This window comes from Pseudopodoces humilis, chromosome 23 (genome assembly GCF_049639895.1).
Source record: "Pseudopodoces humilis isolate 2021_Gansu_Grassland_sample_001 chromosome 23, ASM4963989v1, whole genome shotgun sequence".
Lineage (NCBI taxonomy): Eukaryota > Metazoa > Chordata > Aves > Passeriformes > Paridae > Pseudopodoces > Pseudopodoces humilis.
In genome coordinates, this window is record NC_142222.1 from 7,351,575 (window position 1) to 7,379,269 (window position 27,695).

At 41.2% G+C, this 27,695-nt stretch overlaps 1 protein-coding gene across 2 annotated transcripts; it reads left to right on the plus strand.

The window, feature by feature from the left end:
• The first annotated feature begins 3,794 nt into the window (after positions 1-3,794).
• LOC102102381 (SPNS lysolipid transporter 3, sphingosine-1-phosphate (putative)) lies at positions 3,795-26,512 on the plus strand. Of its 2 annotated transcripts, XM_088066154.1 has the most exons (12): positions 3,795-4,147; positions 7,234-7,299; positions 7,751-7,887; positions 8,374-8,525; positions 9,409-9,475; positions 10,246-10,436; positions 12,259-12,411; positions 15,472-15,661; positions 17,891-17,956; positions 22,580-22,678; positions 24,797-24,965; positions 25,463-26,512. In XM_088066154.1, exons 1-11 carry the CDS (start codon positions 3,940-3,942, stop codon positions 24,962-24,964), a joined length of 1,497 nt encoding a protein of 498 aa, XP_087922280.1. In that variant the 5' UTR covers positions 3,795-3,939; the 3' UTR covers position 24,965; positions 25,463-26,512. The 2 variants fall into 2 exon arrangements, with proteins under 2 accessions (XP_087922280.1, XP_005526033.1); XM_005525976.3 differs by lacking the exon at positions 25,463-26,512 and having other exon boundaries at positions 24,797-25,062.
• Positions 26,513-27,695: the final 1,183 nt, after the last annotated feature.

Genomic DNA, 27,695 nt, shown 5'->3' on the forward strand with positions numbered 1-27,695 from the left:
GCAAATTAAATAACAAGTCACACGTGCAGTTCTGCCCGCAAAGGTGAAGAAAAACTATTGGCAATCTAGTTTTGATTATTCAGGTACTAAATTTCATGCTAAAATTCAAAATATTTCCTAACAGCTTTTGATGTCATTGGCAGTTGCTACCTGAGTGTTAATCATGTAACTGCAAGCACCACACAGAGATAGAGCAGATTCAACAAAGTACAGGTGCAGAATTTCTCAAACTTCCCTCCCTCTCAGCTGTGTATTCCAAAGCAATAACAGCTTGGCAAGTGTGCATCAGTCTGGAGGGCTGAAAGGCAAGAAAAATATACACGTTAGTAGATGAGTCATCTCTGGAGTTTTGTATTATTGACTTCTATGAGAACAGGATCAAGTGCTGATTCTGTAATAAATCTGTAACTGAAAATTATGCTACTTTTATACATCAGTACATTTCTTGAGTCATCTGCCCTCCTGTCAGGCTGGTCACTGCTTGGTTTAAGCTGTCAAACTGCTGCCCTTCCAGACACACAGGCAAGGTGTTCATGTCTCAGTCCAAGTCTGTCTTTGTGTTTTAGCACTGCAGACTGGATTCAAAACCAAAGTGAGTTATTGTGCAGCCTTGGTAAAAGTAGTGACAAACCTTAAACCCTCACAGCCTCTTACCTGAATCGCTGTCACTCTGCAGCTCTTTTTCAGTCACTGTAATTGTCTTTGAATCTCTTTGGAGTGGAATATTTCAAGTGGGTCTGGACATGCATTTATTGAGCTGTCTGTCTACCAGAATGATGTTAAATTTCACTTTTTTGATATTTTCAAACACAAAAATTATTAAGTTTTGCACCAATCCAAATGTCAATTATTTGCAGAATCTCATGATTTATGAATTTCCTTCCCTCACATCAAGTTTAAAATACATATACCTCAAAATGCAAACCATTCATATGCTCCACATTAAATACATACTTGTTGGTTCTAACTATACTGCAGAAATTAAATACATACTTGCAAATACACAAAAGTGTGTATTTTCTTTTGGTTACTTTATGTTCTCTCTCTGGGTAATGCATGAGAGAGATACCAAAAGCAGCTTATTTCTTTCTTCCTAAAATCAGTTTTGTTAGATCTAGTCAACAATGAGTATTATTTTCATATTTAGGTTTTCACAGCTTTTGTTGCTGTTTGCTATTCAGCAGCTTAATAATCTTTTTTTCACATGTATGGAAATGCTTTGGAGTTAATCAGGATAACAATAAAATATTTTCAATTTATATCTTTCTGACATCTTGGTTCACAATTAACGCCCCTTCTGATGTAGCTTTCTGGAAAAGCTCTGGCAAACCTCCAAAGCTGTTCACGGATGTGGCAGTATCCACCATTAGAGGATATTTGGATAAATAAATACATTCAGAGGCATTTTGTAGTAAACACTTGGAAATCCTTTCAGGGAAAGCTGGAAACTCCCACACTGGTAGTGTGCAAGCAGTCCTATCAGGATTCAGGGATAACACATTTTTTGGCCTGCTGAGGATCAGCCAGCCAGTTTAACTCTCACCAAACATCTCTGTTCAGCTGGGGAGTCTCAGTTGCCTCTGTCGGGTCCAGCCATCAAAACAATTTTTGGTACCACAGCCAGATTCCAAATGGTGTAAGGAAACATGTTGCTCGATGTCTGGGCTAGTGCCAAACATGAGAATAAAGAGGTTCTGACTTGCTGCTCTCATGAGAGGGTTTAACTGCATGGCACAGCTATGAGATCTCGTGCTGAAATGAACCACCAAGAGAACAGAGCTTCTGAAGGAGTGTGACAGGGATAAAAAGCTGCTTTTTATATCACATGGGCACCTGGCACTGACAGGGTGAGCTGTGGAGGCAAACACTACACTTTGTTCCAGGAAAGGAACTACCTGGCTGACAGAACAAATAAGGAATAAATTTAATTTGCTATAAAGAAATGAGCTGTGATATTGCTTAGCAAAAGTTGACTTGTATTGTATAGTGGCATTCTATATGCCCACAATGCAAAAGTGAGTTGTCACAAAATTTTGGTGGAAGTTTTTGGTGCAGTGTGGTCTGGACAAACATGAAAGTTGTGCTTGGAGAGCAGGACAAGCACACAGTTAAGGCAGAGAGGCTATCAAGGAATGATGGAGGTGACAGAAGAAGGCAGTCACAGGGGCCCTTTGTAAAAACCATTTGTACCCAGCAGTGAAAGCCAGAGTGCTGGAAGGAGGTGGCTTTTGACCTCGGGAGAGGGAGAAGGGGGATGTGTAGACAGAGGCGATGGCACCAGTGGCCAGGTAGTACAGCAACAAAAAGCATGAAGTGGTATCTGGAAACTTTAATGAAGGGCAAAAAGGGGATTAAAAGAAGTGTTTAGAATTGATGGTTTTGTGTTTGTGGGGAACATTTTGTTTAATCTGACTCTGTCTTTGGAAAATTTGGAATTCGGGAATTCTGCTCTATGAAAGCAGAATCGTGTTCTTGCCACAGCAGTCATAGTTAAAAACCTGCTTTTGGCCATCTCAAAACATCAGGTCGAGCAGTGGATGGCAATTGAGAGCAGTATGGGATGTGCCCTGGATAACTCCGAGGACGCTTGGATCAAGAGACATTTAAACTACCCAAAGTGAGAGTTAAACCCTGTTAAGCTGCCCGTGAGGCCTTCCTTACAAGGTCTGGGCTGTGGCTGGGAAGCAAAGATGGAAAATATTCCCGGGAAAGGATGCGGAGGACAGGAGGGAGCGGGCTTGGGGCACCACCCAGCGGCACAGCGAGGCTCCGACTCGTCCGGGGAGTTTGAATTGGGAATGGAAATCGGGATTTCGGGATTTCCTTTGTCCACGGCTGGGGTTGGAGATAAAAATCTCAATTTCTACAAAATTGTGTTGATTCTTTATTGCTTCCAAGAACTTCCAAGGAACTCTTGACTTCGCTGGTTTAGTTAAGCACTAGGATAGTACGGATAAATAATACATTGCTCAGAGAGCATTCTGTGGTCTACAGCAGAGAAAAAGGGAGATAAAGAGAAGATAGAATTAAATACTAGTGTTGAACACGTGGAAGAAAAGGAGTCTGCATTTGCAAGAGGGCCAAGAATGGTAGGTGCTATTTTGTTTTTCAGTCTAAAGTGTGAAATACCCAGTTCTTAAAAAAAGCCCAACCACAGACCTGTGTCTTCATACATGAGTCATAAGCCATAAGCACTCCTTACTCAAATTAACTGCCTCACTCTTAAACTCTTAGTTTGCTGGTAATTTTCACTTTAAATTTTCTTAACAGGATGCAAAAAATAAATTATCTTCTGAAATTGGTAATCCACAAACTAAGCTCAAAAGACATGTGACTGAACACTTTTTAAAATGTGAGTGGACAGAGAAAGAAGGCAGATAAAGGTGTCTGTATGCACCAAAAGAACAAGAATGCCTTCCTGTGCCCTCTCCTCCTCCCCCTTTGGACCTGTTTTTTGAGGCAGAAAGGGGAAGCCACAGCCCTGTTTTAAAGGGTGTTGGTGCTCGCTCTTTCTTTCTTTCTTTCTTTCTCTCTATCTTTCTTTCTTTCTCTCTTTCTGTCACTTTCTTCTGTAGAAAAACTTTTTAGCTCTGGCAACTCACCGACAACAAAGAATATTATTTTTGCATTTGTAGTTGCTGTGAGATCACTGCAGAGTTGTTTTAGTTCTTGGGTGCACAATGGATTACTTTGCTTTTGTTTACATTTACTTTTCCTTGTCTTCAAGGCCATGGTCTTCAGCACTTTTGCAAAACACAGCACTGCAGGTTTTTTTTTGGTAAGTTCTTCTGACTGCAAGGAACATTTAATTTCAGTTCTTAGTGGCTGTGCTTCGGTGCCGGAAATGACCGTAGTGATTGAAGTTCCTCATAGGCCCAACACATCAATTGTGTATGAGGAAATGCTCTATCATCCCTGCTGAGTGTCTGCACTGCAAACATGCAACCCCCCTGTGAAGATGAGGACACAGACTTGCTCCTCCAGGCACTACTTGAGGGACAGAATTATGGAACTGCTGCAGCAGATGGAACACAATGTCCATCAGTGTCTGTGTCAAAGAACAATCCAGCAAAGAGGGATTGCCTGGTAGTTGCCGTGCTGTGCTTTGGGAATTTAATAAATTTCATTGATTGGTTCATTGTGCCAGGTGAGAACCCATTTTACTCTTCTAAAGAAAAAGAAATTTAAGTTCTTAACAGTTCTACAAATGTTTCTAAACTCTACAAATGTTTCTAAAGTAAGGATATGCTTTAGGTCTTTTTCTCATTTATCTGCTTTAGCCTGTTGATCATACTCTTAATGAAACTTCCAATTATAAATCTGGAAAGACCTAGGAGTGATTTATTAGATATTAATAGTTACTAGAATGCTTATAAAAATAAAATAATACTTTAAAATCTATGTCTCTCATAAACAGACTTTACCATACAGAGCAACTGGTCCATTTTTGTGGCTGGATTCTACAGAGATTTGACTCGGGAGCTTCTCTTTACTGTACACAGCAGTTTACAAGGTTTTCTTTGCTAGTATCTAGTAGATTCTATGTGGTATTCCTTTATCTGAAGGATACTGATGCTATAACCTCCATTACAAGTTCAAAAACTATGTCATCTTTGTGATAACTTAGTTATCCATGTTAATTTGCTCTGGGGAGGCTGAACTTCCTTGTGAGCTGCCAGCAGTAGTGTGATTTCTGCAATGAAGAGTGGAACGATTGTGGAAAAAGAACAGAGATTCACTTCCTTAAGCTTTCCCCTACCCAAGTTATGACTTGTTATCTAATTAATAATATCCTTCCTCCAAAATATAATTTTTAATGATTTTTTTCCCTAGCTGAAAACAACCAAGAGTAGCTTAGAGTAAACTGGAGGGAAACTATGGGGTTTTTCTCACATATAAATTGTGGTCTGTGTAAATTCTTCTATTTAGTATTACTCCTAAGGATCTACCATGCTTCCAGGGATCTGATTTAGAAAATAGGGGAAGCACATGTGAGCTTGCTGTATTTTACTTCTGAGTAAAATATGAGGCCTGAGAAACAGAAATGTTTTAAAACCTTGAAAAAAATGAAAAGATGTATTATTAAATTTGGAATTAATACAAATAGTTACAGTATACAAAGTGATTATTTTGCTACTTAGACCATTCAGAAATTTAGGACATTCAGTCAGTATCTTTAAAAATGGAGACTGTAGTGGGTTTAGGAGTTTGAGCTTGGTTTTTTGAGTGCCTTTTAACAACACAAGAGGGAAGGAAGCAAGTAGGAGTGCAGTAGGAGTGCATGCTGAATGACTCTGCAAGGCTGTCAGTGAAAAAATTCTGTGTATGCCTTCTGTTGTCAAGTAACTTTTCTTGGAGAAGGGCAGGGGACAGAAGAGGATGAAAATATCTTCAAGGAAGAGCTTGGATGCTAGAATGGTATCCTCTTGGAAGGGTTAAGATCAAGAAGCCATTTGGCTCATTCCAGGCTTTGAACTATTCAGGGACTCCTAAACCTGATAAGAGCTTAAAATTTTCCCAACATGCTCCTATGAGTGAGGTACCTTCAGGGACAAGAATTCAAGAACAGAGGCAGGAATAGTGTCCAGGCCTTTGAAACATCTCCTTTAATTATACTATATGACTAAAGCACTTTTTACTTAGTTCTATGACCCCTGGGCCATGGGGGAAGTCTGTAAGCTGCTGTTTATACCACAGCAATACACTGTTCACCTGCTAGAATTCAGTGCCACTGCAAAATTCTTGCAACGGTGCATTTGAGTTTGGCTGTCCAAGTGTATGACCATGTTGTCAGATACCAGCTAACAGGAACAGGGGGAAGGGGAGGTGTGAGTATCTCCTTAGAAGTAAACTGGCAGCAGTTACAAAGTTGTGGTTTCCGGATAGTTTTGTTCACAGGCTTTGACAGTGTTTGCATCACAGAAAACAAGCTCTTCCCCTTAATTGTCTGCTGATTTCAGTTTGTTGAAACTAGTGTCCATGCAGACCTTTCCCCTCTTTTCTGTCCACCAAGCTGTTCAAATCAATGCTTTGTAATTTGCCAGGAAATAGCAGGGTCAGTTATTTTAGTTAGGTGGAGGGGATGACATTTTAATGGTGCTCAATGTGAATGTTAGTTTGAGATGAAGTTGTGGTTCTGTTCAAGTCTTGTTAGCTGTGATTTGTTCTAAATACTCTGTGAGACCAAACCTGAATTCCTATAATACAGTATTTCTGAGCATTGATCACTGGCTGCCAGAAAGGAAGGATACAATTGATTGTCCTGTTTTAATGATGCAAAATGTTTGAATTAAATCATTCATTTAAACTTTTGAAACCATTAGAAAACCCCAAAATATAAAATATGTTCAAGAATCACTGAAAAACAACTGTAAACCTCTGGAGCTGCTGTTAGGCTGGACCTTGATCTACAGTGACTTGAAGTCACATCAGTAAATAATGAGTGGACTGATGCTGCAGCCATGGGGACTGTGGGAGAACATGGATTTACCTTTAAATTAGCTGATCCCACATTGCTTTTAAGTGGCTGGAGCAGTGTAGTTCATAGCATAACATGTAAAACTGTGGGAGAAGAGCTGCCTCTTGCTGACCTCACCCACTCCCTTCTGCTCCAGATGAGCTCCTGTGAGCACAGCAGAGAAATTACACAGAATTTGTTCTCTTACATGGTGGTGGTTTCACCCTGTTAACAATGCTATGACTTTATCTATTTTGGCAAAACTGAAGTGGCATGAGAAGTAAATGTCTTTTTTAATTGATATCTTTCAACACTGGAGTACAGGTATGTTTTTTCAAAGCAGTATCTTCAATTTTTAATTGGTTTTCAGCAGTGTAAATTGTAAATACAAGATAGATGAGAGGAAGATCTGCAGCTCTGGCATGGAATAGAGAAAAAAATGACCTTTTTGTCTTAACATCCACCGTTTTGTTCCACAATTGTGTCCATTAAACTTTGAACTGTAATTTGTTCATGTAGTTAGGTGCTAATGGTGCAGAAGAAGCAGAACAGATGTGTAAACTGACTCTCATAAGACCCTTATAGTGGAAGATCATTAATTTTATGTATAGGGATAAGAATTTTTAATTTTCTGTACATCTTGTGGTAGAGTAATGGCTTACACCTGAACTAAAAACTAAATGTCCTGCAGTTCTTGCATGCCCTGTTTTTGAGTTGGCAGTTAGCAGGGCTGAGCAGGATACTTTGCTGCTGTTGAATGTCTGCCTCTGTTGCAGGGATCCTGTTGGATATACAGAAATACTTTGGGCTTAGCGATGGGAAGACAGGTCTGCTGCAAACAGGTAAGAAAATCTCCTCAGTTCAGACAGTTGGCTTTGCCTTACCCCTCTGTGGTCAGCTCCTAAAACACAGTCCAGTTACTTACCTCTTCTAGTTCCTCCTTGTCTGTGCTATTGCTCACTTCCACTTGTGGGCAGGCTGACTACAATGCAAAACTGAAAGTCAGACTCCAGTCGGGTCCTTCAAAAATCCCACGGTATGTGAATCACAGAAGACAAATGATTTTTCAAGAAATACAGAAGTTGAGTAATTCACACACATTTTATTGTTGTATAGATATTTTGAGTCTTCATTTGTCTTTTTCCAAATATCAATTCCCCTCCTAGTCCTACAAACTCAGCCTGCCTTTAATTCTTGCCCTAAAAAATAACCTGAGTTTATCTGAGGGGTGAGCAGTACGTATGACAAAAATAATTGGACTAATACTGTCTTTATTCATTGTTGGATTTTCAGTCTTCACTTTGTGTTACATGCTGGCTGCTCCCATCTTTGGGTACCTTGGAGATCGCTACAATAGGAAAATCATCCTTGGAGCTGGTATTTTCTTCTGGTCTGGTGTGACCTTAGGGAGCTCATTCATCACTGAGTCGGTATGTTGCTTTTTTAGAGGGTGCTATGAAAATAATCTGCATACAACTTGCAGGACTTTATAGAGTCCTTCTCTACTCACATTTGGGAAAGCATCAGTAACCACTCATTTCCCAAGCCTTAATCCTGGACTAAATATACTCCATGCAGGAATGCTTTATAGGACACTGAGTCCAGCCTAGGCAATAGAGAACCCACATATTATTGTTGCAATTGATGGGATTTTATTTTTGGTTTGTTGGTTTACATGTTCTCTATCCACCCTGTTGTGAAATTCCCTCTGGGTGTCACTCTGAGAAGTCACTGCTGTGCAGAAAAAGCTGAGCAGTGAGATGTGAGGGGAGCAGGTGTGAGTGGAGGAAATACAAAGGCAAAAGGCACTTCAATTCTGATTTCATCTGGTAGATTTCATCCACTAAAATTCCACTCTTTAACAGCGAGCTTTCTTTCTTGCATGGATTTCTTTTGACTATGTCTTTTCCCTGCAGCATTACAAGATATTTGTTCTTTCACGAGGACTGGTTGGCATTGGCTCTGCCAGTTACTCCACTATAGCACCCACCATCATTGCAGACCTGTTTGAGGAAGGAAAAAGGACCACAGTGTTATCTATCTTCTACATCTTCATTCCAGTGGGAAGGTTGGTTTTCTTACAGTGGCCTTTTGAAATTTCTGACCACACCTGCAATTCAATATACCCTGAGCCCTAATCAGATTTATTTTGATGTATTTCTACACTGGCTCTTGCAAAGGGATTTGTCACTTCCTCAGCAAGTTTGAATAGAGCTGATTAGGTGTATTTCTCTACTTACCTTAAAAAAAGATTACTTTTCCCCCCAAACATTTTTAAGGAGAATCTAGACTCTGGAAACTCTGGCTTTGAATAAAATATTGAATCAATGCTAAAAAAAGCATGTGCATGAGAGTATGTAATTTATTTCTGTGTTTTGGAAGACAAAAGCTTTTAGATATTAGTTTGTTCGACAGATTTTTCAAGAATCCTCCATTAAATATCTCCCAAGGAAGAGCTGCACTCCCCTCTCCTCTCTTAGTTAAATTGACATTGTGTCTGAAGAAAAGGTGGAGAAGAGCTTTTCAAATGGTTTAGAGGCATACTCTGTATCAGAGCAGGCAGCCTAGACTGGGCCCAGAAGGCAGATTAAAACTAAAGAAATTCCTGCAGGGCATAATTCCTGTGGCTAGCACAGAAGGGAGTAGGTAATAAAATGTTTTATGGGCTCTTTGATCCGAGTTTGCAGTGTTATTCTACAGAATACGTATTCCAAGGGGAATCTGGGACATTACTGTCATCATCCCAAGTCTGCTCTGAGGAAGTTAGACTCTCTTTTTAATACTGGTTGGCAAGCAAACTAGCACAGACCATGAGGGTTATTTCTCTAAGAAATAAGAGAAAAAACTGAGACAGAACACTTCTGTGTGTTCTTCTTAGCTGGCCAGACATGTCATTTCAGCCACCCAAAATTCACTGGTGCTTACTGATCATTCCTTTCTGTTGTTTACAGTGGTTGTGGTTATATGCTGGCAGCTGGCATGGCAGAAAGCACAGGTGACTGGCACTGGGCATTCAGGGTGAGTCTCACTTTCATTCACTCTAACATCAAAATCATCACTGGGGTTTGGATTCTTTATGTTCATTGTGTTGAAGGTGAGCAGTGGAAGGACTTCCTACCCTCTGACAGGTCAGGAATGCGATGTTTAGGAGAAGTTTTCCTGCAGGACAAGTAGCACATTTCTGCCTAGCTCTGATAGGTGTAGGTGAAATTGTACAGCAGCCAGGGCAGGTGCTGATGTTCCTCTTACCTGAGGGCACATTTAGAATGGTTGTCACTGCACCAAGACCTCCTCAAACAGAGAAATTTGAAGGTTAAATGGTCATTATACTGGTAGCACCAGTTTTCTGTTCTGTTCTGGTCATCATGATGTCTCTTACTGAGACACCCAGTGCTTTCGAAGTACTTTGTTAGAGCCTCATGCCTTGCATACAAAATCAGCTAGCAAATGCAGGTGAGTGGGGCAGAATATTTACTGGAGTAACACTGATATTATTCAGGTAACACTGGTGACTGCATCAGTGATTCTTGTGTTTGTGGCTAGAATACTACAGCACAGTTTTCTTTCTTTACAAGTTTTTCTTTAAAATCAGAGGGAAGAGTGATCATGTATCTGTATGCCCTTCAAAGTCACCAAAGTCACTCTTTTTCTTTACAAATATGGCCAAAACCAGCATACATCTATTTCTGAATATATCTGCAATTTTCTGATAGTGGTTCTAATGCAATTGGAATTGCTTCACTATAAGAAAACAGGTATCTTTGATCTAACCACCCTTGTGTCTACAGGTAACTCCTTGCATGGGAGGACTGGCACTGCTTCTCCTGATTTTACTGGTCCCTCACAGGATCCAGAGAAAGGCAGCAGCACACAGAGCAAGGAGCATCTCTGGCACGATATGCAGAGCAGATGAGAAGCCAGATGTACACAGAACTGCCAAGACCACTTGGTGTCAGGATGTGGGATCACTTGTCAAGAAGTAAGTGGTTTGAGCTACAAAGGTTCTCTCTGTTGAGGAGTCACCATTCCATTAGAAGGAATATGTCCATGGAATCCTGCCTAGCTCCTTTGAGCCACATGCTGTATGCAAGAGAATGGAAACACCATGAATAAAAATCTTTCTTCTACTTTTTTACAGGAATGCTACAAAAGAGATAAAACATTTATTTGATTCTTCTATTCTCCCATTTTGAGAAGGAGGGGGAGGGCAAAGTTATGATGGCAGTTTGCTCCTATTAAAATCCATAGCTCTATTTTCTACTAAATTTTCCCTTCCCTATGGAAGCTGAATTACTAAAACTGCATAATTTTCTGGTGTAAATTTGTTTATAATTCTTAGTGCCTGAGGAAGGTTGGATTAGCATGTCACAGGCACTCTGTGGTATTTGGGAGCCTGCTGTGCACGAGGTCAGAGTTTGTGGGACCCCAATATGGTTTATAAAGTAATTGTCCATATGTTTTGATGGGCTGAGCTGTGGCTGGCAGATAACATCTTTTTAAGCACACAAAAATGAAAGCTGCAGCTGCCCCGCAGGACGGAGTGAAACGCGGACTGGAGCAGGTTCCTCGCTGCAGCGGCTTTGGGAACAGCAGGTGCCGCTGTGCAGCTGCGCCAGAGCCGGCTCCGCGCTGCCGCTGCCCGCAGGCTGCTTTCCCCATCCTTTTCCTTTAAACACTTGCTTTCCTGGGACCTTGTTTGTCTTTGGAGCGTTCTTCCAGACGATCCAGCGTTTTCTGACTGCCCGCTAAATCTGCTGCCTCTTTACATCCTCAACAGCAGGTACGCTAGAGATGGGTTTTGTAGGATCACAATTTGTAGGCACTATATCCTGAAGTGAATAATAAAAAACTTCCTGAATCAAAAATGAGCCTTTCAACGAGACTATCTCCAAAGTTGCTTTCCTATAGAGCTGTTCCAGTGTAAAAATATTTTTTCATTTTCTTTTCCTTTAGCAACTGATTCCCATTTTCTTTTCCTTGGGCAATTGATTTCCAAAGTGTAAAGACATACTGACAATAAACTATGTGGTTCCACTTTTAATCAAGTCCAAGAGCACTTTATCTTTAGAAAATGGAGAATTAGGTTCATTTCTTAACAAATCCTCTGATTTGGTGGTCATCTGATCATTTGCAGCAGTCTTAAGATTTCATACATCCCTCTTGACCTCAGAGGGGTTTTTCTCCTGAACTATTAATGACAAAGAGTCTGGCAAAAAATTTGATTTTCTCCTAGAATAGGGCAGGAAGGACACGAGGTTTGATAGTTTTCAAAAATGCTTCTCCTTTTGTCTGAAACTTGCTGTGGAGATTGAGTCTATTTTTACTTACTCAGAGTTAAGGAGTGCTTCAGCCACTGAAACTTAACAGTTCAAAAGACCCAGACATTATTCTCATTTATATTGGTTATAGAAAACCCTGAGACATTTAGACTTGCACATAGAACCCTTTCCTTTAGCTACTAAGCCATTAAATTCTTGCTCACTCTCTATTGTTATACTTCTGCTATCAAAAAAATCACAGCAATTGTTTTGGCAGAAGTTGGCATGAAGTCTGCAAGAGACCAGGATTTAACTTGAAATCAGTAGGTCATACCCTTTGGTCTAATTAGTATTTTATTGTTGCCTTTCATAATAAAGCCTGATCAGAGTTCAGATATTCAAGGGAGCAGATTTTGATTACAAGATGTCTGAATGAATTGTTTTGTTATTGCTTGAAATTCTGGGTGTTGCAGGTAAGTTTTCCCTTTTTCCTCAAACACCATTCTTTCTAATATCTCTCAGTTGTTTTCTTTTGTCTTTCAGCTGTAGTTTTGTCTGTTCCTCACTGGGTCTGACTGCCATGGCCTTTGTCACTGGAGCCCTGGGAATGTGGATGCCACTGTTTCTGTACAGAGCTCAGGTTGTCCAGGGCATTGTCCCACCATGTCTCCAAGAATCGTGCAATTCATCTAACAGGTGAGCTGTGCCTGTGGGAGGATACCTGCAAACACTGCTCAGGGCTCAATAACAGCTCCAAAGGGGGAAGGGAGGATGTGACTGAGCACTTCTTGTGAAGGCAATGGGGTGTGAATGTTAAATTGCTCCCAGGTATCTGACACTCCCCTTTGTTAGTTTGTTTATAATCACTCAGTTAACTGGAAAGATGCTGTCAGCCCTATTTAAGTAAAGTGAGAAGTAGTAATAGCAACACTTATGGGGAAAAAGGAGCAGCTTTAGCAAGGAGTTTTAGTTGACAACCTACTTAAATCCCATTTAAGTATATTCAAATCCTGTGTTTTAGTAATTTGTCTATTATCTTCTTATTCTGGTTTTATAATCCCTGCCATGTTGATGAGTTCATTGTGGCTCCCAGCTTGAAGAAAGGTTGATGATTTTGATGTAGTATCATACCATCACATCAAACCAGGATCTTGTGAATAGCTGCCAGCTACAGAGCATGTCCAGACCAAAGAAGATTCATGAATAGTATCAAATATTATATAAGAAGAGGAATTGACACTAGTAGAACACTTTGAAGTAATCATAACACACCTTTTTGTAGGTCCCTTTTCCCCACCAAGGAAGAGTTTTTTCTTCACAGTGTGTTGTCCAGAATACAAATACGTATTCAATATTCCCCTTGAGTCTTCATGGCTTCCCTCAGTAACAGTGAGCACTGGGACTGACTCCCTGTCAGTGATCTCCATACAAGTAATCCCTTTGTCTGGGAAGTATCCCAAGTCTTGTTTCAGTCTCTGCTTTTGCAATGGATTTCAAAGAACTAAGTGCTTACTGTGTGGCCTTTCCAGGTAAAGACAATTAAAGGGAAGAGCAGTAATCACACCTTGAATGTGTCCTCTGCTAATGGGATTTTTCTGTTTTTCTGCAATGGGATAACTGAGTCAACTCAGAAGTGATTTCTGAGTTGCAGCAAAATCAAATTGATTGAAGAGTCATCCCAAAATCCTTCAATGGGAAATGAATTGTCCTTCCATGGATGCCACCAGTGGCACATTACTTATCAATGAACATTAGTGGGAAGGGAGTGAAACACAGGAGTCTGGCTCAGGGTAGGCAGGTGAGGGAAATTGAAGAGTTTAAGATGTTTGGCTGTATCTGTTCATAGAAGCAGTTTAAGTACCTTTTTTGTTAAGCTGAAGGTGTTGGCCTCTAGTTTGTTTTCTAATCCACTTCTGAATTATTATTCCACAACAGTGTTGTTAGAGCAGACATGGTCTTCAGGGAAGTGAAACAGAGCATCTGATAGTTTAACCTCATGTACTGCTTCTTATAGGATGCTTTAAATATAACCTTGGCATAAGCTCATGCCAGAAGCAGCAGAAGGCTGGTTTTGGACTGTTATTCCAAGGGGATGTAAAGAAACAGAATATAAACTATTATGTCAGACCTGATGGTGCTGGAGGAACTGAGCTGCACATTGCCAAACCTACCCAGGGATACTTTAAAGATGTTTTCCCCTCTGGCTGTTCAGCAGTTTCAGATTTTGTTTAAGGATCAGGACTGTATCACTTAGACTCCTTGGAAACACAGACTCAAATGGCACCACAACTGACTCAAGTCCCAATCCTTTCAAGGAAGATAAATATGCAATGTGGAGTTTTTGTTCAGGCCTTTGTGCAAACACTTTTGAACAGATCTGAGAGATAAGTGAGCGTTCTCAGGCCCTAAAAGATCTCATAGGAGCCTTTCCCCAGTACTAGGCTTCTGTACTTTCCTAGTATCAACTGAACTGTGCTTGGATTTAGTTTTGGCCATTCTCTTTTATTCCAGCTGCAGGTTTGTTTCAACTACAGTTTACAGTACATGAATATTCTAAACACAAATCCATGAATGCTTCAATCAGCTAATGTCACCTTGGAACTTGCCTCTCTTGAAGAAATCTCTGAGATTGTTCTGCCTAGTGATAATCTATAATGTCACTATCAAGCTATAGTCAGTGATGGATCAGAATCCCGAAGAACTTGCAGGGAGAGTACAAATTTGCTTGAAGTTTGTTATCTAGCATAGTAAGACCTTTTTTTTTTCTTGTAGAATTATTGAGTTCTTCCTAATCAGCCAGAAAGAAATTAAGAAGTGAATGTGCTGTAGTTTAAAAGAACAGATCATAACCCAGCTGGTTACTTTGCAGTTAGAAAAAGCTCAGGAAAATGTACAGAACTTACCATGTAAAGTATTCAGAAGTGCTTATGCTCAGAATATATTGGTCCTGTCCCTGTTTGCCTTCAGAGAATTATGGTGCAGTGGCACCACTGATGTTGTGTGAGAGACTTGCTTTGTCATTGGGGGGGTCTCACTGGGACAGAGATGAAAGCACACATAGAAGTCCCTTTGGAAGCTGAATATTCTAAACTATTCAGACATGTTCTTTTAAAACATGAACTTGTGGTTCCTGAAGAACACATTTGCATTTGGAGACACACAAAGCTGAATGGTATTGGAAACTCTGGATTCAGAAAATTCTACATAGACTTGGCAGTAGTTACCTATTCAGTATTCTGTGAACTCTTCTGGGAAGTGGTAGGTGTTTCCCATAGTCAGAGAAGTGATTCATCTCAGCTGTGCTAACCAGAGGGTTGTAATTTAGATGTGTTTCATTCCATGTGCTAGGATCTCTTCCAAGGCAGCAGATTGTGATACAAGGTTACTCCATCTGTGTTTCAGGGATGACTGGGTAGATTGATTCACAGGGTAACCACGATGACTGTGTCTCCTCTAAATCAAACCATGTCCAGATCACACTGAGCAGAGCCCTCCTTGAGCCTGGGTGCATAACACCTGCTCTGTAAATGGGAAAATATCTTCTCCACGGGATACAGCCACCATCACAAAGCCATAGCTTCAGCTGGGGCTTGGGATTGCATCCATTCAGAAGGAATGTTACAGTTACATCAAATGGAATAAAACTCAACTTCCCCATTAAAGATCCTTCTGAAACTACAGGTACAAGCTAACACCATTTATTTTTCCACAGTACAGTCTTACTATGCTCAGCTGAATCCTTTGCTTTGTCACCAGCCTAATATTTGGAGGCATCACCATTGGGACAGGAATTTTGGGTATTATTGCTGGGGCAGAAGCTGCAAGACGATTAAGGAAGAGAAACAACAAAGCTGATCCTCTGATCTGTGCCACAAGCATGTTCATTTCTGCCCTGTGCCTCTACATAGCTCTGATGGTGGCCCAGACAAACATCCTTTCCACTTTTGTAAGTGACAATTAGCAAAATGTCTTTTGGCATCCTAGGGAGAATGGGAAGGAGGAGGAGGAGGAGGTGAGGGGTGGCTTTTGCAGAATTCTCTGTCTGGTCTTCTAAACCATTGAGAGGTTTCAGTGACTTGTGACAAGGTATCCAGGTAAGCTCTGGGCTCTGATGCTCCCATAGCTGAGGTCTAACCTGTGAGAGCCACACTGGGCAGTCCTTGGTACAGCAGAAAGGGCAGTCAGAGCACAAAAACGGTGCCTCAGGTCCTGCAGAGTGCTCACATTGAACAGGAGAATAGGAACTCTGCATTTAGCTGCATTGAAACATGTCCCTTATGCAAAAATGTAGTTAAAGCAAGTCTCAATCTTATGTTAATTTTTAATGCTTTGTGGCTAATTTAGTATTCTTATTTATTTTTGCTCTCTGAATTCTTAAAGGTTGGTGTAGTTTGGACTGTACAATATACACTGTTCTTGCTAAGAATAATTTAGCCCTCACTTTCAAAGCCTTAGATCACTAGCTGATCTTCAAAGTCAAGCTTTTGGCAATGCAAACTGAAGTAAAAATCACTTAAATTCCATTCTCAGGAAAGGGGAAAACAGAAACTTACTAGGAATGACAAAAAAAATCCCTGTAAGAGGGAACCGAATGTAAACCCTATTTCAGCTATAATCTGGTAACAGCTAGGGAAAGACTCCTGTGCTTTTTTCCTGTGACTCTACAGCCAAAATCACCATGATTAACATAAATAAGAGGATCCAAGTAAAGTAAATTACAGTAATCAACAGTTCTCTGCAAAAGGGCACTTTTCCAGGTCTTTTGCTTCTAAGAATAATGCTTGTTCAAAGAGGTTTTCCTTCTGACTCCTCAGGAACGTGTATTCCTGTGGAAAAACACCTTTACACCAAGAGAAAACACAAGTGGATTTTCCTGTCTGAGTGTGTGTACACAAAGCAAAATGTGAAATTGAAGATTATTTTTGGATCCAAGAGTGGGGATCTGAGTGCCCAGAAGAATTAGCCATTGTCTTTTTCTGCTTCTCAGAGTCCCAGAAAGCTCCACTCTTAGTGTGTTCCTCAGGGGATTTTTTGTCATTAAAGGCAGAGAATAACAGTTTAATTTGCCAGTCTGCATTAGACGAGTGAATCAATATATTTGTTTGGAACTACCAAAATATACCTTTTATGAGAATCACAGAATCACAGAACCAGAATTTTGGGTTGGAAGGGATGTTAAAGCTCATCCAGTTCCACTCCTTCTACTAAAAGTGCCACCTTCTACTAGACCAGGTTGCTCTAAGCCCCGTTCAACCTGGCCTTGAACACTTCCAGGGATGGGGCAGCCCCAGCTTCTCTGGGTGTCCTGTGCCAGGGCCTCAGCACCCTCACAGGGAAGAATTTCTTCCTTACATCTAATCTAAAGCATTGTGAAGGAAAAGATGTCTGGATAATAGTCTATACTATCTCAGTGCTTCAAGGAACTTTTTTCCCCAAACTGGTTTGGAGAGGAAAACAAATGAACAGAACAGAACAAACAGGAACGACAGGATGTATGGATATCCTAGGTTTATTATCTATATCTGTTACCTACAGGATATTTATAGGTACTCTAGGTATACTAGATCTAGTTCTCCTCTGGAGAATGTAAGCCACCCTTCCAAAAACATGAGTTTGTCACTGTGACTTTCCTAGACTGTGTTTTCATCAACCAGGGACAATATCTTGACCAAGACCTTACCAAACACAATGCTGGCACCTGTTGTAACAATGTGCCATCAGTTTAATTAGTTGATAAGAATAATGTGCCATGTGACTTTGTGGCCTGTGTTTCTGAAGAGATTCTGCTTTCTAGCACTGTTCCACCTCAATGGTGTAATTTAATGCTTTCCTCAGGTCTCACTTAGTCTAGGCAGGCCACTTCAATCTGTTGTCCAGAGCTGGCTGAAAGGGTTAATATTTTCTGAGACCACAGCTGTAAGAACTGTTCAGTGCCATACCCCTTTTCCTCATGGCTGGGTCTCCATCTGTGATGGATTAGGGATTTCCCACAGGACAGCAAGGTTTTGAGACCGGCTGTTCCCTGGAGTCCATTCCATTTTAGAAGTTCTCTCTCTAAACAAGCCCATTAGTATAGTATAGTATAGTATAGTATAGTATAGTATAGTATAGTATAGTATAGTATAGTATAGTATAGTATAATATAGTACAGTCATTGCTTTTTTCTGTTTTGCAGATTTTTATTGCATTTGGAGAACTGTTTTTGTCTGTAAATTGGGCTGTTGTGACAGACATACTGCTGGTAAGTGCTCATGAAACTATTTCCTTATTTCAAGTGTTTTGTCAATGTAATGTTGTTCCTAAGCCTGGTGGCTTTCTGGTGAACCAGCTCCTACAGAGAATCTATTGGTGGATTCTCTCTCAAGCTTATCCTGCTTGGAAACAATGTACTGCTAGGCAAGGATGCCAGTGGCAATAAGGTGCAGTGGTGCAGTAGTCCGAGTTATTATAATCCCAGGAAGATATCCTGATTTGGATTGAACTCATGCATGTGGTACTCTCTAGTGCTGCCTGTACCAGGTATTTTGGGCTTCTCTACAGCTCTGTGTGTCAGATATCTGCTAGAAAATGGTCTGCACCAGAAAGGTCATTTTGTGTCTATAATCAGGTTTTCTATTTGTTTTCCAGAGGTTTGAAAGGATGATCCAAATGAGGCAAAATTGATAGTCCATGAACTATTAGCAAGTTCCCTTAGTTCAGAACTCAGTGCAGATGAATTCCAGCTCTTGCAAGTCCAATTCATAAGTGCTGCTACACTGCCAGAGCATCAGGCCAGCAGTGATGTTTAAGGGGCTCTTGGGAATTCCAGGACACCACAAGCCAAGGAATAGCAATGCATGATTTCATTTGGATTCTGTCATCAGTAATTTCTTTAGAAAGGAGTGATGTGAAAAGCACACATCTTGTAGCGCAGTTTGTCTAGACTGTGATGAGCAGCCTCTTTTTATCATTTCAAAGGTTTTTGGAGTTAGTAATTTTACTTGAGTTTTTACTCTAAATAAAAATTTGGCAACCTTTCATTTGGGTTGTAGCTCCACAGTCACTAATAGATGTCTGTGTAAACCCTGGGGCAGATACTATGATTGCTGAACTACACAGATCATTATAGTCTTATCAAGTAGTTTAAATAACCTTTCTTTTATATAATCCATTATATGAACAAGTTGAATATGGTTTATCAGTGCAATAAGCAAAGAAATGCTCATATCTAATAGTCAGACTGCAGAAAGCTGTTTTAAATACCAAAGTTATTTATATGATTGACAATTCTTTTGTTGCTACCTGTGGGCATAAGACAAAATATTTAAATTGACACTACCCTTTTTTATGAGGAGTAGAGTACTGGGTCACCCAAGGGACCCAAACTCTCTGCTTTGGGATCCCTGTGCTGAAAAACTGTGGATGTGATGGTAACCCAAATATTTCAAGCAGGAAGCTCCCTGTGAGACAAGGACTGTTCACGCAAGTGTGGTACAGGTACAGTAGTGCTGTAGATGGCACTGAAAGTGGGGAAATTGTGTAAAGCCATCAGGAGAAGTGAGAGAAGTCACAAAGTTAAGGGACAGAACAGAGATTTTTGACTGTTTCTTCCCAAGCAAGAGTCACATGAGTGTTTCCCATTTTATGTAATAGTGTTTCATTCCAAGGGAGCTGAAATCTATTTGAAGATTGCTACTGCAAACTCCACACTCATAATAAATCTTTCATTTAAGAACCACAGTGAGTGCATTCATATGTAGCACAACATGTAGCACTGCACAATAGCAGTTCACAGGAAGGACAGGAATAAAACCTTGCAGCCTGTGGCTCTAGTGGGACACAGGTCACTGTCCCTTGCTATCACAGGAACTGGAAGTTTACCCCTGAGGTCACTGGCACTGTGGTCTGAGTTGCTCAGATATACAATTTGCTTGTATCCCTACTGGCTAACTAAACCCAAGTAGTGGACAAGCTGAGCAGAGATAAAAGTATCCCTATTACAGTGTCTGTGTAAAAGGATGAGAAAGTGTATTGCCAAATGCTGAGCACTCTCTGGTGACCAAAGGGACCAGCTGTGAAGCACTACTGAATTCTCCTTCCACTGCCTGACCTTGCCTTGATAGGAGTCTGTTTATCTTTGTATTTCATAGCTGAAGAACCTTTCTTTACATTCTAATTGGGATGAAGGAATGGAGCTACTGACATTTCATGGGTCTTCAGCAAAGTCCTGCTGACACTGACTGTGCATTATGTTCTCTTTCACGGTGCTGCTCTCTACATGTCAGTTTTCTGCACTCTGGAATTTTAATAAAATAGTAAATAATGCAGTCAGCATTAGTCAATTGGCTGCTTGCTTAAAATCTCAGCCAGCAGCCAAGAGGGTTTTGATTCTTATTTGATTCTCACAGAATGGTCAGAAACAACTATCCTATAAGAAAAGAGCTGAAGCCTTGCTGCAGTGGACAGGTGCAGAAAAACTATCACTGGTCCAGACTGACATTTTTACTTATCTTCTATTTATTTTGAAATAATTGGGGTTCTTTGCACCAGAAGCAAGTATAAATACCATTGCCATTCTTTTTACATGAATTGAGTCACCAATTTTTTTTCAGTTTTTCAATTTACTTCTCTTTGAACTCTTACATCTGCATTTTAATTCTGTGCTCTGTTAAAGAGGAAGGTGACATCACTGAGTTAGGTAATGGTGATACATGGTGAGGAGAATGAGGCAGATGGTTACTATCAGCTCTTTCTTTCAATTCCTTCCTCAGTCCAAACTGCAAAGCCTGTGAGGAACAGGGCTTTTGTTCAGTTCCATCACTCCAGGCTCAACTTTCTCAGGGAACGCTGCATCACACTGCAGTCCACAGGAAATCTGTGGGGAGCATCATTGCCATATCCTAGATCCATGTAAATCTAGAAGAGAAGTTCTTGTCTGCCAGGTGACCAACATTCCTAATTTCCATTTCTTTTATGATATAGTGGTTACCAGCAATATCGTGTCAATTGACATCAAGTGGGGAGGTGAAAGATTTGGCATAGCAGAGCTCTGTGGTGCTGTGTTCCCCTGGGAACAGACATAAAGGTTATTACCACAAATGTGCTTTGGGTTGGATCTCTTGAATTCTAAATGCTACTAATTGTTTTATTAGAAAAATGATGGAATTGAGCTGAATTTGTAGATGTCTGCTCATTCAGTGGCAATCTTATTTGGGAGTTGTGTTTCATCCAGTTGAAGCCCCATGAGTTCAGTGTATTACTGCTGTATCTTGACTGAAGGGTGCCATAGATAACAGCAGTAATTTAGCTTTCTGCCTCATTTCCTATGTGATCTGGTAGGATTTCTGATAATGTAGCTGGATTTGCTAATGCATGTTCTTATTTTGCCATGAAAATGACTTTTCTTTCTTCCCACATGGCACTACTAGCCAGACAATGTAGCTAGGAATTAATTTCTCCTGCGACCTGTGGAGCTGAAGACAAAGGAAGATGCTGACTGAATGATAAGGACTCCCTCCCTTTGTGGCTGGTGCATCAAGAGGCATTGCATGTAGCCACCTTTGTGCCTCCTATTCAGTGTAAACACAAAGGTATCTGCTGTACAACTACAGTCCTAATGTGCAGGTGGAGAAGTGCTGTAGCTGCATTGCTGGTTTACCAGGAGCTGTACTTGGAGTATTCCTTATGAAACATGTTTGCCATCTATGAGGTTATGGAACTCTGTCTTTTAGGGTTTTGGCAGCTAATAGTGTAGGAGATGCTGGAACTGGAGGGGTTTAGGAAGGCTACCAACATGTCCCTGTGTTTGGAAGTGCCCTGGAAGGTACAGGAGTGTTCTCCAGCCTGTGTGTTCCATCTGCTTTTCTAGCTGACAGCTCTGTGGCAGAGTCTGCAGGGGGGTCTCTGAAGAGAGAAACCTCCAGAGGCAGCACGAGGGATCTGCGAACTCTACCTGTTTGGGGCATCTGCTTCTCTGTCCAGGCATCTGGGCTGGATCTCCTCAGAGGAGGGGTGCTCAGCATGTCATCTCCACTCCTGCCATGGTGTGGGGTCCTGGGCTCACTGTGGCCAGACAGGACCCCATGGCTACTTCAGAGTCCCTATGGGAAGGTGCCTTTTGTTTCTTCTTTTCCTAGTGAATACCACAGTACCTTGAGCTCTTGAGCACAGTTTCTGTTGTGCAGAAGAACCTGAGTAATAGCACAGGCAGGGTTTGTATGAGCCCTGAAACTATAGGAAACATCCTGTCCTTCTCCTGTATTTTTCTTGTTACAGTTTTGCTCTGTCTCTTGTAATTGCAGATATGGGTTATTAAATAAAGGTAATAAGGAAGTGGTGCAAGGCACTGGGAGAACCAAAGTACATTTAGCTTTTCTCATGCTTGCAATGCCCATGATATATTAAGTGCATAACAATATTTGATTTGCATTTCTCAAACAGAGCCTGTCATTATCTGTAAAAGAAATTTGAGTCTAGGACAGATGACACAAAAACCTCGGAGAGCCAAGAGCTGACAGTCTCCAGTCTAGTACAGTCTGTCATAGCCAGGTCTGCTTCCCAAGCTCAGAGTTTTCTACTGTAGTTTTTTTGTTTCTGTTTGTGAACAGAGCCTGTTCACAAAGTGTGCATGCTCATCATCCAGGCAGGTTCTGAGACGAAAAAAATATGGGTAGACTGTACACCCTCAGTTTAGGCTTTCTCCTGTGTCTTCCTTTCTTGATTTTTTTTTTCCTCAGCAAAACACGCTGAACAGTAAACAGTGTTTGAATATGAAATAAATAAAAGTTGCTCTGTCGATGTCTCTGGGATATTCTAGAAGCAGCTGGGCACTCCTGAAGTTCTGTGTGTTGATGTTCCCTCTGCTGTGGGCTGTGCTTTGTTTCAGTACGTGGTGACACCGAGGCGACAGTCCACAGCCATCGCCCTGCAGATTTTGGTGAGCCATTTGCTGGGAGATGCAGGCAGCCCATACCTCATCGGAGTTGTAAGTGAATTCTCTCCTTACTGAGCTTTTCTTAGGGTAAAACTTCTAGAAACTGAAAGACACTCACAGAATCATAGTAACTACCTGGTTCAAAACCAGAAATTACTCAAACTTCTCTGCCCTTCCTACATTTTCTTGAACTTAGGTGCTTCTGCACAAATCAGCCTCATACTGCTCTCTCTGTGCAGTTCATTAATTCTGTATCTGTCAGTCTCACCTCCTTCCTTCATTAATTTTAAGACACAGTAGCCAACAAAGCACCCATTTTAAGTTTTCTGCTTTACTTGACATGGGAGACTGAGTCTTTGTTGTTGATTTAAAGTTTTGTTTGTATGAGAGTTTATTTAAAGAAGTTTACCCCATGTTGACAGTGTCAGGGTTAGACAGGGCCAGCAATGCCCAAGTGAGCTATGCCTGCACAGCTGCAGCTGGCCCAGCCACACAGGAGGTTCCCCTTGTCCTCAACTGTATAATCTGTCTGGCAGAGAAGAGAGCCTCTCTCCCTGAGGGATTACTCCTACTGACTTCCTTTCTTTGGCAAATGAAGAAACCACTTTGCTCTTTAGGGTTAGGAAACTCTGACTCTCACACTTACCTGACTGGATGTGTGTGGGAATACAGCCACCAACATCCCTGTGGAAAATGGCTGAAATGGGATGCAAAAATGGGCTGAAATATGAAAAAAAAAAGCTGAAATATGTCTTGTTCATTCTCCCTTTGACCAATCTATTGATTTGAACTTTCTACCTGAAAGATTAAACTGTTTGTGCCTCTTACCCACTTTGTGTTTGTGTCCTTTGCCCTCTTTGGAGCACGGGCAGAACTGAGGCCTTGTGCTGCATCCTGCCAGTCACTGTGGGACCTGCAGAAATCACCTTAAAGAGCAGCTCATCAAAAAGAGTGAAGACAAAAAAAAAAAGCTTATCCAGATGAGATTAATCTCAGCTAGCCATGTAACATCACACAGAACAGAGTCAATAAACCCAGCAATAAAACTGCTGTGTGTCCAAGTGGGTTCCTGTATATTGAGCACCCACATTGTCCTCTGGAATGTTCTGTGAACCCATACACCAGCACTTCCCATGACTGCTGTTGGTTAAGCACCAAATCTTCTGCTTTCATATCCTGATAGTGTTTCCTAACCTGCTTCAGCCAAAATTTTAGCTTAAAATCTGGCTGAATTTTCTTTTTCAGAGCCTGTTTTCATTCCCTCTACACTCCAGAGATTTTTTTTTCACTAAGCATTTTAAAATTAAATGCATTAGGTTTGTATCATGGCTGTTATGCTTGCTGTAGTCCCTAGATACCCATTTAGAGTCGATCTTCCTCTTATCTTCCCAAACTGTCATAAATAATCATAGAAACCCAGCAAAGGTTGAAGAGTCTTGTATTTATGCATTTCAAGTCACACAGTATATTCTAACCATCAAGAACAAATGTGAGAATAAAAATGACTGCTTTCATCGTTTATCTTTTTGTTTATGCTAAAAAAAATTTCAAGTGTTGAATCTTACTGAGTTTCTGGAAATCAGATTTTCCTTCTGTCTACAAAAATAAAGTTCATCATTTATAGCCTTTACAACCTCATTCTCCCACCAGTGCAAAAAGCACCTGCCTGGTATTTTCTTCCTTCCACTTACTCACTGTCACTCCATAACACCTCAAGTGCCTTTTCACTCAAAAGCAGACCTCACTCTTAGGTTAATTTCCATCTTTTCTCTGCCTTATGAGTGTTGCTTGTGCCTGAATTGCTGCTTGATCCCATTTCTATCCACTGGATGCCAATAAGGGAGGTGGAAAATTACTGAATGGGATCAAGAAATGCTAAAGGTCACTGCCCATCCTGTGCTGGCAATCTAGAGATGGGCTAGGAAATGGTAAAATATCTTTCCTGCCCTCATGACTGGAGGCACTGAAGGTGTAAAACAACGAGATTCCTCAACCATTTGGAAGCTGGAGAGCAGTGGAGTACAGGTGTGCTTGGTACTGGGTTTGACAAACTTTGGGAGCAGACTCTCATCCCTGTCTGCCTCTTTTACTCTTTTCAAGCCCCACACTGTAAACAGGAGAGGATGGAGGTGTTATTCCAGATTAATGTCAGCCTCGTTCCCTCCCCAGATCTCCAACGCTATCCAGGCCAGGAACATCCCATCGTTGCAGTGGAGTTTCCGGAGCATGCAGTACAGCTTTGCCATCTGTGCTTTTGTTGGGGTCTTTGGAGGAGGCTTTTTCCTCCTGACATCTTTCTACGTCGAGGAAGATCGGAAAGAAGCCCAGAGGCTCTGAGGTGTCCGTGTTTATAAATTCTAAACCCAGGTGTGGTGACCTGTTTGGACACCAGCCACGGTATTGTCTCTGTAACATTAAACCATGCTAATGTCTGCCTTATGGTAATGCCACGTCAGTCTCTATAAAAATGATCAGGGCAAAATCCCAGTGAAGTCTCAGATTAGACAAACCTCACACATCGAGCAAAACAGACCACAATGCTCACAAACAAAATTGCTGTTAGTGCAAAATGCTGCAGTACATGGAAATAACATCCTTTACTGTAATGCACCCCTGCATGCACCCTTCATGGAACATGAGGTTCTTTTTCTACTCTGATCTTTCTCAGCCCTATAGAACTAGTCCTGACTCTCTCTAGCAGTTCTTCCTCTTCCCTGGAGGAAATCATGTTCAAAGTGTAAAAGACTTAGGAAAAAAACTTTTGAATTGGACAGAGCCCTGTCCTCAAGCACCCGGATTCTTACAGCCTCCTTCTGCTCTGACTTGCTTATCCAGGTACCAGCAATGAACTGTCCCTCAAATGAAGATGAACTCTGGAGTGAGATTTGCACAGAAGAAAAAGAAAGTCCCCCCTTTTTTCTTTCTGTTTTGCTTAATGATATACAGCTGGGGAAAAGGCCAAATCACAATTCCTCCATATGGCAGAAAATCCTGCATACTGACTTTTTTGGATGCTTTTGACTGCAAATCAAAAATTGCTCATGTATTGGCATATGGCAACTCTCCTCCCCCCATCTGTAACCAGGGCCTTGTCCTCTGTGGGGCTGGGGAGCTCCAGAGGGTGCTTTACAGAGCTGTCACCAGCATGACTGCTGACCTCAACACAGCAGGAGCTTTTGAGGCACAGCATCTCCTGGAGATTAGGGAGGCCTACGAGTTGTCAGCAGGATGAGATTTGCTTGTAGAATTTAGTAAAAGTAGATAGTAAAAAGAGTGTTTTAAGTTGTCTAAAATGACCAAGAGAAGCAAAAACTATCAAAGTCATGTCAGATTCAAGGAGGGTTGTGATAATTTTATATGTAACATCTTGATGGTATGCCTCTTCCTAATACTTGGAGGCTCTTCACTGTGTACTCAGGCCTTGAGTAATTATCTCCAGCAGTAGCACTGTAAATCCACTTAAATAAAACTGTCCATTTGAACTCTTATCTCCAAAGTGAAGGGGATTTGGGATGTGGTATCTGTTGTCACAATATCATGCCAGGTACCAAACAGGACATGACCAGTGTGGCCAACTTGCATTGTTTGTCCTGGCTTAGTTCCCAGTAGCACCTTAAATCCAAAGCCTGAGGAGGATATTGGCAAGTGCATCATAAAATGTTGCAAATCTTGCATTATTCTCCCAGTAAATCACAAGGATCATAAAGCACAGTATTCCTATAATGACTGTGAATGTCTAATGCCACTGTAAATAGCATAATTCAGCTACTGCAGGTGTTTGTTCTTCCCTCTGTCTACCTAATATTTAAAAAATCTGTTCTGAAATCTGACTTAAACTTAGGTCATGAAATGTGGGAAATGATAGAGAAACTTTGTGATACTCAGTAAGAGCATAGTAATTGTCTTTAAAATAAAAGTTTGTGTTCTGAAAGATTGAGCAACTTTTTCTGGTTGTAAAAACTAGCCATGGCCATTACACCACTGAACTCTTGGAAACTCCTGTGGTGCCAGAGAGCCCATATCCAAGAAGGGATTTTTTGATATGAATGCAAAAGCTTGCAAAGGTCCTAAATGCTTCAGCCATGGCAGGATTTCAGCAGCTCCATGTGCTTCTCTATCAGTATATTCAGGATTTGCCCTGCAAACATTGAGCAATTTATCACCTTTGTTATGTCAGCATAAACTCCTCTTTAAAAAATTCATCAGAAGCTGCACAGGCACACTGTGCAGGCACGTATTTGACATATGAGCAAGAGATGCCAAATGCTGCTCCATAAATGGTACAAGCAGTCCATGGCAAACTCCTTCCTACTCCTGCTCCAATCTCCTCTATGTAAGGCAGTGCCTAGAAATGAGCAGGATCACACTGGCTAGTCATCCCATCTTCCTGAATGCCTCTCTATTTTCATTGCAATTTATGGGCAAAGGATGTGTATTTTTGTTACTTTTTTTTTGTGCATTTATCAGGACTAACAACTGGATAATCTGAGCTGTGCCTGGTCCTCCCTGGAGCTGCCCTGTCCTGCCTCACTGAGAGCTGCTGGCCAAGGCCATGGAGAGATGCAGCACCTGCATGGAACAGCCCAGGGAGCCTCTGTCTCCATGACAGGGGAGCTGTTTCCATCAGCTGCTTGGTCCTGTCTCTTAAAGATGGAATTTCCTCACAAGGATTTGGATGAGGAGTAGAATTTCTCAACATTTTCTGCATGCCTTGACTTCACTTCTTAGTGGGTGTCACCAAATTCTGCATGGAGGGGTTATCAGCGCTGGGAGGGATGTGCTGCACTGTAGCTGTTTCAGACATTACAATCTCTTCATGCCAACAACAACCTGTGTTAGGGAAAGTCACAGAGTCCTGGCACATGGCCAGTGAAGGAACAAAGGTTTTCAGGCCTCAACTGAAATGCCAGTTGTTTTCTATGGTTCCAGTTGAGTACAAGTAATAGGAAAATGGAGGGCTTTAAATAAAGTTCTTAAATCAGCTGCTCTGTCTACATTCAAAAGAGCTGCTGCTGGAAGCTGCTGGTTATTGAGATTGTTTGTTCTGCAGCATTCCTGCTGCAGGGAA